This window comes from Tamandua tetradactyla, chromosome 9 (genome assembly GCF_023851605.1).
Source record: "Tamandua tetradactyla isolate mTamTet1 chromosome 9, mTamTet1.pri, whole genome shotgun sequence".
NCBI lineage: Eukaryota > Metazoa > Chordata > Mammalia > Pilosa > Myrmecophagidae > Tamandua > Tamandua tetradactyla.
This window is the reverse complement of record NC_135335.1, coordinates 37,364,040-37,376,448: the sequence shown is the minus strand read 5'-3', so window position 1 is coordinate 37,376,448 and position 12,409 is coordinate 37,364,040. Positions and strand designations below refer to the sequence as shown.

The window sequence follows — 12,409 nt, the reverse complement described above, 5'->3', positions numbered from 1 at the left end:
GGGGATAACTCTTTCTATAGTGTGGCAAGATTTTACAGGTTTCTCTGGGTAAAGGGCTCCTTAGAGACATTCGTCTTATCCTCCTTGGGGACAGCAGCCCCTGAAACTCCTGTAAGGGGACCGTGTTTACTTCCTTCATCACTGCATACCAAGGTTGCAAGCAAAATGTGTACAGGGGCCGGCACATCAATGTAAACAAGCGAAGTTGCTAGGTAGGGAAAATAACAGCACCTACAAAATGCTAGTGGGGCAGTTGGGAAAGGCTGGGAAGCTGGTGATCTCCTGCACGGAGCTTTCTGATTTTTCTAGAAAAGCCAGATACCTGGATTTTCATATGAAACCTCCAACTTTTTCTTCTTTGCCTCTATTTCAAGTTTTAAAACCCTGCTCTGGGCAACGCCACCAATCCTTGAGCTCATGAACCAGCTCTGCTGCCGCTCCAGTGTCTGGTGCATAGGGCACGCTCAGGCCAGTGCACCGTCCATGCCTGCCCAGGCCTGTGTGCCAGGCCCCGGCCCAGACCCTTCCCGGGCCTTCGCTCATTCAGTCTTCACAACCACCTTAGAAGACGACAGATTTGATCATGACCCCTCGTTTTCCTCTGAGATGTTCGGTGGCTTGCCCGAGGCTACATGGAGAGTAAACGGTCAGGACCGGGACAAATCCAGGCAGTCTGACCTCACAGCTGGGCTTGTAACCTCTCTGCTGTAGCTCCTAAAAAAAAAAAAGCAGCAGCCAGCATCCCCAGGCAAGCAGAAATGCACAGGGGCAGGGATGGAGCCGGATCTCGTTCGACCTAAAGCTTCTGGTGGAAATGAAAACCACTTGAGACGTTTCCCGAAGCAGCAAGGGTGCACAGCGCCTCTGTCTCATTCCCGGCGCCGTTCCCAGGGGGCGGTGGGGGGGCCTCTGGCCTGGACTGTAACTGCCGGGGGTCCTGCCTCTTTTAGCATGGGTCCTGGATTTGTCATCATTTACCAAAGTATGATTCAAAAAATTTTTAAATAGTTTTCGGATGGAATTTCTATAGTTTTCAATACACCCAAGCCATCCGCCGTCAGAATTTGTAAAGTATAGATGCATCGTGTTTCAGCAGACCTGCGCTCAGAAGCGTCCCCGCCTCAGAGATTTGGGGACAGCCTCCCGGGGCTGGGGCGCAGCCGCTGTCTGTGGGGTGAAAGAGTTTATTCAAAAAGTCTCCATTAAAATGTGGACAGTTGTTGAATTTACCGGAGCAGCATTCCTCTGAGATGAAGATAATGTGTGCAAATTGCCTTTCTGTCAGGCTTTGGGGGAGGGCCACTGGTTTTTTATTTTCATTTATTCTTAGAAAAAAGCACAAACACGAGAAACAGTTTCATCTTTTCCACGTGCGTTTCCTGAGATAGCATTATTTAAAAAATGTCTATTTTTATCTCGAAACACACCTACAGAAAAGACCCATTATAAAGCAGCTTTACTGAGGTATGTAAATTACATCAATGTCACTTAAAAAAAATCATACAGAAAGTAAACCAAAGAGATATGACCCACCCCCACACTGTGTACGCAAAAGACTGGTTTCTATGGGTATTTTTGTATGTGACGAATCGTCTGGGCTTCTAGAAATACTGTCTCTTAACCCAGCTCTATATTTGTGCATTAATTTATATTATGAACTGGGGCAAAAGTTCTTTCCTTCTCAAGAAAGTACACTATATGCTGCAAATCATGTGAAATAAATTTTTTTAGTGATACAAGGGAAAATATATTTATCTATGGAGGGAAATGGGACTGGCTTATTCTCCTCCCGGCAGTGTTTTCACTTAAGGGCCCTTGCACAAACCAAGCACCAACACTTCAACAAGCCTTTGCCAATCTAATGCACGCTTCACTCATCAGGGCACGTCCCCGCGGGCCGTCTCGGTGCAGAGGGACCTAAGCCCAGCCGCCCGCCCTCCCTCCCCCGGGGCGTCCCTGTCCTGCTAGGAGAGACAGCTTTGTTTCTCGGGGCATAAAATCTAGATGCTACCTCCCGCAGCCCGGCAGGTAGGCAGAGGACAAGCTGCCCGGGCAGGTCCCCCGCCTCTGGCCCAGGGAAGTCGCTCTGGAAAATCACCCAGCTGTTCTGTAAAACCCATCACCCCCTCTGCAGAGTGGGGTCATAAATAAGTTCTTTGGGTTGTCTCACTTTAAATCCCTGCACAGCCCGGGCCACGCATGCCCTGAGCTCTTTTACAGATACAAAATGGAGAGAACCTCCCCAAGGGGCCCTACTTTCCTATTTCCACTGAATCTGCCCCCCACCCAGAACCTCCCATGGCTGCCAGGACCCTGTCCTGGCCATGCCCTGCCTTGTAGCCCCTCAGAAGCTGGGCAGGAGGTCCTAGAGGGCCCTGCTCAGCCTCCTTCCCCTTGGCTGGTGGGCCTCTGTTCTTCAGCCACCTCCTCCAGGAAGTCCACCCCGCTCTGGAGACCACACTTTCTGTTCACGTGATTAACCTTCCCACAGGCCTGCGCTCCCAGCTCTGTGGCCTACTTGCTGTGTGAGCTTGGTCAGGTTGCCCTGCCTCTCTGTGTGTGTTTCCAACTTTGCCTGTGCCTCATAGTTTTAGTGATGAGTAAATGAGGGAATATTTGGATGGCACTGGGGTAGGGTCGAGGATCTCCATTAATTTATTGAATGATTATCGAATGAGCAGAAGAATGGAATGAATTCTGCCAGTTGAACCCTCTGATCAATTTCTCCCACTCAAATCTCAGAACTGGAAGATGCGGCCTAGGATTTCCTAAATGCAGTCTCCCCCACCCCACCCCCGGCCCATCCCAGGCCCCTTGGCTGCAGGGTTCCGCAGTCTGTGTGAGCAGTGCTGGTGGCAAGCTGGGTGTGGAGCTGGGCTCAGAGAAGTCACAGTTGGGTGGCTGGGCGTTTGTGTTGCAATCCCCTCCCAATGCCCTGGCAGGGTCTGCACAGAAATGTGGGGTAGGTGGGACATCCAGCCTCTCCCCTGCTGGCGCCCAGGCCTCTGGGTCCTCAGGAGAGAGGGAATTTCCTTCTCACTGTATTTATTTTCCACATCCTTGACTCTGAAAGCCAAGCTGGTGTTGATATTTACCTTGGCCGGGCCTCCCCCCTCCCTGGGCCAGCCCCGTGTAAACACGCTGTTCCCTCTCTCTCTGCTCTGCTAGCGCCGAGGTGGCCTTGTGCAACCAGTTCTAGGAATTCTGAAAGGCTGAAGGCACACGTTGAGGACCCAGCTCCCCAGAGAGCCTGGAGACCTACCGTACTGGCCTGGGGGCTCCTCCCGGGGGACCCAAAGAGACTGGGGACCTGCCGTACTGGCCCGGGGGCTCCTCCCGGGGGACCCATCTGACTGCCGGGCCTCACCCACGCACGCTCTCGCGCTCTTGACTGTGAGGCTGCGGGGTGGCCCTGCTCCCCCATGTTCACGCCCCTCCACCAGGTGTGCGACCCCACGGTTACAAAGGAAAGATCTGACTCTGCCCAGGCTCCCTGCTCCAGGCCACTGCTGGGACCGGTAGGGGGAAGGCTCGCCATGAGGGAAGCCGGTGCCTCAGCGTCTGTTTGTCCAGCATGCTCCTCTTCGGTCCAGTTGGCCGCATGCACAGGGGCCGGCGCAGCAGGCTGGGGGCGAGGCTGTTGGGCCGCTGGGCCTCCCCCTACAAACCCACCCCTGGACGGCCAAACCCGAGAGCCCCTGCCCTCCTGCAGCACCCCTTTTGGAGAGGAGAGGGACAGCCAGAAGGAAGCAGATCTGCCAGCGTATGCGCAGTGGTGATATGGGCTACGGAAACCACCGCAGGTGGCCGCTTGTGCTGCAGCGGCCATTCGGGAAAGAGGGGGGCGGAGGTGGAGAGGCAGGAACTCAGCCCCTGGTGCAAACCCAGCCCGACGCCTCCTACCGGTTCACTCACTCCTGAGGCCTACGGCAGGTTACTGAACTTCTCGGAGATTTGAGTTCATTATACAAGAACCAAGGGTGTCCACCCTTAACTCACAACGAAGCTGCGGGCCAGGCGGCCAGCGCGAGGGGTGCATGGTCCCTGCTTGGCTGGAAGCCGCTGCCACTCGTGCTCGTGACAGCTCAGTTTCATCGCAGCAGCAATGGGCGCTGCCGGACAGTTCACCAACTCTGCTTTCCCTCCTCCATGCAGATCTGGGACATGAGCGATGAGGAGACCATCTGAAGGGACTGCCACCCACCGCCACCCGCCGCAGAGGCTCCGGGTCGCCGAGAGGACGGGACGTCCCGGGCTATGGTTCCCCTCCTCTCCACACCTGAGGACAGGACTCGTCCCTTTGCTCATGATTCTCCACCCTCCCCACCCCCTGCCCGAGTCTGAACTAAATAATAACCTCGGCTTTGGTGTTGCTATACATTGGGAATTTGGTTCCCTCCCTGAGCAGTTTTTTCTTGGTTGAGGCAAGAATTTGAAAGTGAAGCCCCCCCACCCCTGGGGTGGGATGAGGACAGGGAGGAGCCTCAGGCCATGAGGGGACGAGAGGAGCCAGCTCCTTCCAGAGCCGTCGCGGCACCCCAGCTCCACGGTGCCCTGCAAACCCAGGGCGGCCGGCTCTGCCACCTGCTGGCCCAGACTCTCCCCTGCTGGGGCCTGCACTGGCCAGGCAGGGGTCCTCGTGTGCAAGGAGGGCAGGAGAGCCGAGCTGCGGCTCAGAAGGGGACCCAGGCCCAGAACTCCACCGGAGTTCTGTCACCCGATGGTGCCTCCTGAGGGCAGGCCAGGCCCCCTGCTACGGGAGGGCCCAGGAGCCGGTAGCCACCCCGCTGCCCATCGGCCGGCCCTCTGGGCATGCTACTTCCAAGAAGGGCCCACTCTCCCCCTGCCAAGCACAGGCTGCGTTTCTCCCGCCCGTGGGGCCTCCAGGAGTGGGGCTGAGGTGGGGGGGGTCTGATGCCAGCCCTTGGCCGGGGCTGGCTGGCGGTGTGCCTGCCTTGGCCTGTTGGTGAGGACCCTGGTGGGTTTGGGTGGCTGGCTGTCTTCTCCGTCCCAGGTGGGGACCCAGAGGCGGGCGCATCCCCGGGCCCTGGGTGGTGGAGTAGGAGTTGGAGGTGTCCTCCCCACACTTCATCTTATCTTCCCGGCTTCATCTTTTTGTCTCAGGCTCACAGCCAAATTCGGAATCGAGTCTGGGGCTCTCACAAAAGCGCATGGCCTATAGGTGAGGTTTAAAAGGCTGCTTTCCCTACAACAGAAAGGCACCTCAGCTAACGGTTCTGCAGCTCAGAGGGGGCTTCCCTAGGGGTGCCGCCAAGGGTGTAGGCTCAGGGGCCGCCCCACCTGCCCTGGCGGTGGCACCAGGTCCCCCGCCCGCCCCTCCAGGAGGGAAGGACCACCCACAGGAGGCTGTGGTTTAAGAGCACTTTATTATTGTTCTTAAGGCTACTTTTAAGTACAAAAAAAAAGATGGCCTGCCAAACCTTTTTTTTTTCTTCTTCTTCTTCCAGGAAAAACAGGCCACAGAGAACGGTATATTACAGAGTTACACGGAGACGGTGCAGAACGCACTGCCGACGGCCGGGCTCCCCCCCGGGCAGGGGCCCGCTCCTTCCCAGGGAGATGCTGGCGGCCCGCCTCTGCCCGAGCGCCCGGCCCTCCCCGCGCCCGCGCCCCGCCCAGGGGCCCCGCCGTCCTCCATGGCGGCCTCGGCAGTGGGCTGTCTTCCTGGCGGAGCTCAGTAGCCTGCCGCAGTAACAAACTAGTGGCTATTAATGCAGATGCAGTGTTCTCATAGAATAACTGTGTTCCTGCACTTTTACAGACACATCTACAACAAAAAAAGATCAACTTTTTTTTTCCCCAAACAAAAAAAATACGAATGATTATAATAGGAAAGGGAAAAAATTAAATAGCTACATATCATTAACAAATTAATTGTTCTTCAAAAATACCTACAAATTTCTCTGTACATTCTTTACGCACAGCGTAATGATGGTCTTAAAGTTACCTATATAAAAAAAGTGTTCTCAACAAGTTTTCCTACAGAAAATAGGGGCCCGAATGCCAAAGCCTGGAAGCCCAGTATGACAGGAGGGAGACGGGTGTGCAGGGCGAGAGAAGGGCTGTTCGTTCTGCTTTTAGAAAAAGACCTGCGGCCACACTGGGACCACAGTTCGGACCCCACCCCACCCCAGTCTTTCTGTCCTGTGCCAATTTTCCAAATTGAGCAGTAAAACCTTTATTTTTCTCATGCTGAAAATCAGCCTCGAGAGGGCTCCCCCGTCCATGTGTCCACAGCAGGTGGGCGGGGGCCGCGCCCCCCCCAGGTGACTGAGCCCTCTAGTGGGCGAGGCTGGAATGTACCACGGGGGGGGGACAGAAAGGTTCATTTAACAAAGGGATGAGAAGCTGTTGAGCATCCACAGCTGCGTCTGTCATGCTTTCTTCTTCACCTAACTTCTAATTAGTAGCTATTAATATAGCAAATGATAATAAATGCGGTAATAACTGTATAAAGTCAGAGGAATGTACACTGCCTTGGCCCCAGCTTACAAGGAAGCGTAGAAAATACCATATCACAGATTGTCACGAATCTGCGGTTCAGCCAAGAGCATTCGGGGGGCGGGGGGGCAGTCAGAAGACACAAACCCCAGCTCCCCTGGGAGCTGGTAATAAGCAGACAGGGAGGAAAAAAACAAAAAAAAATGCCAGCCTTGCAGCCAAAGCCCCAGCATCCTCCACGGCCGACCCCGGCACTACCTGTGAGGAAAGTGATTATCAAATACAAATCTCAGAGTACAACTGTACCAGCAGTACGTATACCTAGGATGTAACTGACAAAAATAAACTAATTCTGAAAAGAAGCTATTAAGTATTAAGATTTCTGTTTACTGTCTATACATTAATAGAAACCAGCTATTTTTCTCCATTAAAACATGCATCACGTATTTTTAAAGCACTATGGAATCCTCCAACCTCAGCTCTAGTCTAACAAACTGCAGTGTCTACGAAAGGTAAAATGCCCGTGATTGGTAATCTGCAGTCCGGTTGCAAGCACCTGAAATCTAGAGAAAGACCTATAACCTGTATGAGACTTCCCCTTCCAAAGCTGTTTTGCCTAAATTCAAAACAAAATCAAACAAACAAACAAAAAACCCCACATAAATGGTCAGAAATGTCATCCTTAAACCCTTTGTTTTTTTCAGCAGTTTGCCCTCGAGAGTACTAGCATCTCCGTAAAGTTGTCAGGCAGGCAACTTTAACCCTCCTCCAATAGTGCAAATCAGACACGACAGCCCTCTTCAAGTATTTACACACACACACGCGGACTGACAGAGCGCGCCAGGGCAGCTGAGCCACGCACAGCCCGGGCTGAGAAGCAAATGGAAAAGCAGAGAGCGTTTGGATCGCCAGCGCCGTGGCCGTGGCTGAGGAGCGCCGTGGAGCCCGCCCTGCCCGGGGGGCGGCAGGCCTGCACCGGAGGTTTCTTTGGTAGCTGAGGCAGGAAGGAAGGACGCTGTGTTTCAGGTGACCCACCTCTATCCTGCTGTCATGTTGGAGGGCACCCTTGCACAAATGCCAAGCAAGTACAAAAACAGAACAAAACGAAAAAAAAAATCCCAACAATGTGGTTTTTGCAAATAAACGGTCCCTACCCTTCCCCCCACACCCTCCCCACCTCCCCAGTGACATTTTCTGGGTTTTCTGTCGTTGCTGCTTTTAAGCACGGACTGTTCAAAGCTCAGGCAAACCATGCAGATCCACGCCTTGTTCCCGAAGGGCCCGGCCTCAGGAGACCACGGAGGGTGGGTGGGTGTGGCTGACCATGTGGGCCGAGGGGCTGGAGGGCTGGCCCCTCCGCGAGGCGGACTCGGGGCTACTGGACGCACCGTCCTTGGCCGCCTTGATCTGAAGCCACGTGTCACCCAGGGCTTTGGCAAAGTGGTCGTCCACGGAGCCGGTGATGGACACCAAGCTGGAGGCTGGCTCGGGCTCCTTGTAGTTCTTGCCGAGGCTCCTGCGGAAGTGCTCCTCCACCACGGGGTCGCAGGCGGCGGCTGCACGGAGAGGGGGGAGGGCGGTCAGGGCCTGTGCCGGTCAGGCCCCTGCACACACACACACCCCCACGCCCGCCGCAGCGCCGCGGGGGGCCCGTCACCACCAGGTCCTGGCAGGCAGGGGCGGGGCAGACTGCCAAGGTCAGCGGGCTCCGGGGACAGAGGCTCTGCCTCCGCCCCACGTGAACTGCACGCCCAGGCACGCAACTTCACCCGGCCTGGGGAATGGCGACGTCCCAGCCGCGCCGGGGCTCCGGTCAGAGTTCAGAGACGATGCGGTCAGATGTCAGCAGTGTATGGAGCAGACCCATTACCATTTAGAAATACTCTATTAGAACAAATACTGTTCCCCACCGGCTAGATCACAGGCCCCTGGATACGAGGGACCGTTACATATCTCGTTCCCACTTGCCACCCAAGCCAAGCACAATGTTTGGTACATAAGTGCTCAAAAAGTACTCTTTTCAACCCCAAAAACAAGCTCTGGGGCCAGTGGGGAGACTTACTGCTCGGCGGTCTCCTGTAGCTGCCCGGCCCGGCCCCGCAGCCACTGTGGGCGATGGGACAGTGGGACAGGTTGCAGTTGCGGTTGCTGGCAGAGGCACACGTGATGACCGAGGGCCGGTTCTGGGGAGAGAGGGAGCGGGGCTGCGGTGAGCATGGCCGGTGGAGGCCAAGAAGCAGGAGTCACTGCGGCCAGACCTCAAAGCCCAAGTGCCGGCAGAGCCAGCCCCCACCTCATTTCACCAAATGAAAAATCTGGTGTACAGCCCATCCTAGTGCCACTCCAGACCAGGGGCAAATTAAAGTCAGGCCCACATGCAGACCCCACTCTGAGACTGGAAACCAGAGTGCGCGGAGATGCCGGGGGCATGCGTGCTGGGGAACTCACACGGGTGAGAGCTCAGCCCACTCCTAAGCTGTCCTATCTTTACGAAGTAGAAGAGCCAGCCCTTGGTCCTGGCTCTCTGGATCAGAGTGACACAGTCTAGGCTTGTTTAGTATCAGTCCAGCCTTCTCTGGCTCTCCCCCCTGGAATCTGAACTGAGAGGGGTGCTGAGAGCTGGGAAACAAGTCACGTAAATGGCTGCAGGCTGCACAGAGGGCCACCAGGCCCTACCACTCAGGCCCCAGGGCTGCCTGGTCCCTGCTTCCTCAAGGCTGACGGCTCAGGGTACATGTCCTAGAATGCTGCCGGTATCCTCCCCCCCTACTTTTACCCCTATTATTTATTTATTTTTAATCCATATGTTTTACTCATCTGTCAATACTGTTGATAAAAGCAGCATCAGACACAAGGTTTTTCATAATCACACAGTGACACTGTGACAACTATATATTATACAATCAACTTCAAGAAACATGGCTACTGGAACACAGCTCTGCAGTTCCAGGCACTTCCCTCTAGTCTCTCTAGTACACCTTAAACTAACAAGGGGATACCTATAAAATGCCTAAGAATAACCTCCAGGATAGCCTCTTGACTGTGTTTCACATCTCTCATCTACTGACACTTTATTTTGTCTCATTTCTCTCCTCACCCTTTCGGTTGAGATTTTCTCAATCCCTTGATGCTGAGTCCCAGCTCATTCTAGGATTTCTGTCCCATGTTGCCAGGGAGACTTACACCCCTGGGAGTCATGTCCCATGTAGAGAGGAGGAGGGCAGTGAATTTGCTTGTTGTGTTGGCTGAGAGAGAAAGGCCACATCTGAGCAACAAAAGAGGTTCTCTGGGGGTGACTCTTAGGCCTAATTTTAAATAGGCTTAGTCTATCCTTTGCAGGGATAACTTTCATAGGAACAAATCCCAACATTGGGGGCTCAGCCTATTGATTTGGTTGTCCCCACTGCTTGCAAGAATATCAGGAATTCTCCAAATGGGGAAGTTGAATTTTCCCCCTTTCTCACCATTCCCCCAAGGGGACTTTACAAATACTTTTTTATTCACTGTTCAAACCACTCTGTCCTCCCCTTTTTTTGCTGAAGCCACAGCCAGCTCAAGCTGGTTTCTGTTATGATGATACAAATTGTGATGGAGACAGAACTGGCTGAAGGAGATGAAGCCTAACAATTACATCCATGCCAGCCTCACCCAACCTACCCTGCTTACATCTCTCTCTCTCTCCTTTCCCCAGAACCCCCTACACCTGTCAACTGGCAAACTCCATTCATCCTTTAAAATCCTATTCTGATATGGCTTCGGTGAAGCCTTTTATAACCACTCCCACCAAGTTTCTGGCAAACCAGCCCATCCAGGGGCTCCCACAGCCACCTAGCACCTGTCTCCTTCTCTTGACCAGGTGTACCCCACACCAGGGACCATGCAGTATTTCTGGATCCCCAGATCTTGGCTACTGTGCCTGAGAGAGAAAATATTTGTGAATGAAACCAAACCTCCTCAGGTTTCAGCTAGGAGAGGCATGTCCTGATGCCCCCAGAGAAGATAGAGGACTGAATCCCAAGACAACTAGCAAGGAGCTGGCCACAGGGTCACAACCGAAGGGACAAATGACTGGTACTAGCTGCAGGGAAAGCGGGGCTTGTCCCAGCCCTTTCCTTTAAAGAGTGCAATCAGGAGCCTGTATGGAGATGGGAATGGCCTATGCATCAAACCTCTGCATGACGGGAGATGCCCCCAGGTAGCAAAATGCTGTGCTATGATAGAAAATCTGCATCCACAAGGACAATGAGACTTGAGGGCAAAGGGCTAAGAAAGACATGAACTGTACTTGGGCCCAGAAATCCCACATACCCCAAACAGCGGGAGGTGTGGCTCAGTCCTCTTACAGGAGAGGAGGACTGGGGGGGTTGGGGTTAGTAACAGCACTCAGCCAGTGGAGAGGAAACCACCACAGGAGCCGGTAGGATCCCTCATGGCACCAACGAAACTGGCACAAAGGGAGGAGCATGGGTTCTGAGGCCGGGAAGACTTGGGTTGGATGCCAGTTCTCTACGCCTTAGGTGGGACCCTGGGCCAGGGCCTTCGTCCCTCTAAGCTTCTCTTTCTTCGTGCAGGAAATGGGAATGACAACACCTGACGGGGCTTGAAGGACAGACTGAGGTGAAGAACCTGGGCCAAGGCACATGCAAGAAGAGCTCCTGTCCTCGAGGCAGGTCACACACACTGGAGAAGAGGGGCAGGCTGAGGGACCACCTGCTAAAGGCTCTCTAAGCCTGAAGACCAGGGGCTCTCTCAATCCCTCCAGGCGGCCATGCTCATAAAGCCTTACCTTCCCTTTTCACTACTGATGGAGCCAGGACAGGAATCTGTCCCAAACGTGGTCAGTCGACCACTGAACTAAACTCAGGAAAAGATTCTGCACAGGCTGGTCTCACGTGGATCTCAGGAGCTGTGGGACAGCCACCCTGGGCTGGCCAGGTGGATGGAGTGACCCAGGCAGGCACAGAGCCAAGGAATGGAGGAGGGTCCTGCCTTTTCTCCAGCTCTCTGGAGAAGGCACTGGGCCCCACCCTTCCTTCCTGAGTCTGGCTGTACACTTGACCTTGGGATCTGGGATACGCCCAGGGTCCTTCCAATAAAACTCCCTTCCTTTTGTGCTTAAGCCACCCCATGGCAGTTTCTGTTCCTTGCCACCAGGGTCCTGGCCAACACAAATTGGATATTGGAAAGTGGGGGCTCATTTGCAAGGAAGCAAGGGGGTGCAGAAGCTGAAGAAATGCAAAATGTCATAGAAGAATGAACTCAACATGCAGCCCTTTCCGTCAGTGCTGACACGTTCAGGAGAAAATGCTCTGCCTGTCTCAGGGGCGGGGGGGGGGGGGGATAAGCAGAGTGAGACATTTAGTTGCTGAGAGGCCATCGTAAAGCATGCGTAAAGAAGATTCCAACAGCACACCTGGTATCGATCATTGGGATACCTCCTGTTTTAAGATCAGGTGAAATAAAATGCTCTCCACTGAAGACCCACAGATGTGCAAGTGTTCAGTGCTTTGGGTCTCCCCCCCCCCCCCGATGCCGTGGCTGTTGGGGGGGGGGGGGCGCAGCTAAGCTCTCCCGGGATGCTCAAAACCTCCCCATCTTCCAAACTTAAATTCGAACATTTCATCCCTAACTCCGTGCAAGTTTGGTTTCTGCTCAAAGCACCTCACAGTTCCAGGTGGGAGCACTCACTTCCTGCTAGGGAAAATGAAGGTCAGAAAGGAGTAACCCATTGGAGGCTACATAGGAAACCAGTGGCAGGGTCCCGGGGAGCGATGCGTGATCCCTATGCACTGTCTGAACCAAGCCCAGGCTGCCCAAGGATGACCCCTTGGTGTTCGCCATCCCTTGGGTTTTCACTGTTTTATCTTATCCAGCCTCTCATCTGCCACAGCCCCCAAGGCCACCCTTATGGTATCCTTTGTACCTTTCTTAAGAAGCCTCTACAACC

General features: G+C 54.2%; 2 protein-coding genes across 11 annotated transcripts in view; one reads left to right on the top strand and one right to left on the bottom strand.

Annotated features, from left to right (window-relative positions):
* The window catches only part of ATG7 (autophagy related 7), a 300,207-nt gene extending 295,829 nt beyond the window's left edge, over window positions 1-4,378 (top strand). Inside the window, exon 19 of the mRNA XM_077116532.1 lies at window positions 4,156-4,378. Within this exon, the coding sequence (XP_076972647.1) occupies window positions 4,156-4,188 (33 nt within the window). The 3' untranslated portion in view covers window positions 4,189-4,378. The remainder of the gene's footprint in view (window positions 1-4,155) is intronic.
* A 970-nt stretch (window positions 4,379-5,348) lies between these two features.
* Window positions 5,349-12,409, bottom strand: part of VGLL4 (vestigial like family member 4) — a 211,920-nt gene continuing 204,859 nt past the window's right edge. For all 10 annotated transcript variants that reach the window (XM_077116548.1, XM_077116551.1, XM_077116550.1 and 7 more), the window contains 2 exons: window positions 8,525-8,645; window positions 5,349-8,018 (listed from right to left, as the gene is read on the bottom strand). In XM_077116548.1, the coding sequence (XP_076972663.1) occupies window positions 7,750-8,018; window positions 8,525-8,645 (390 nt within the window). In that variant the 3' untranslated portion in view covers window positions 5,349-7,749. The remainder of the gene's footprint in view (window positions 8,019-8,524; window positions 8,646-12,409) is intronic.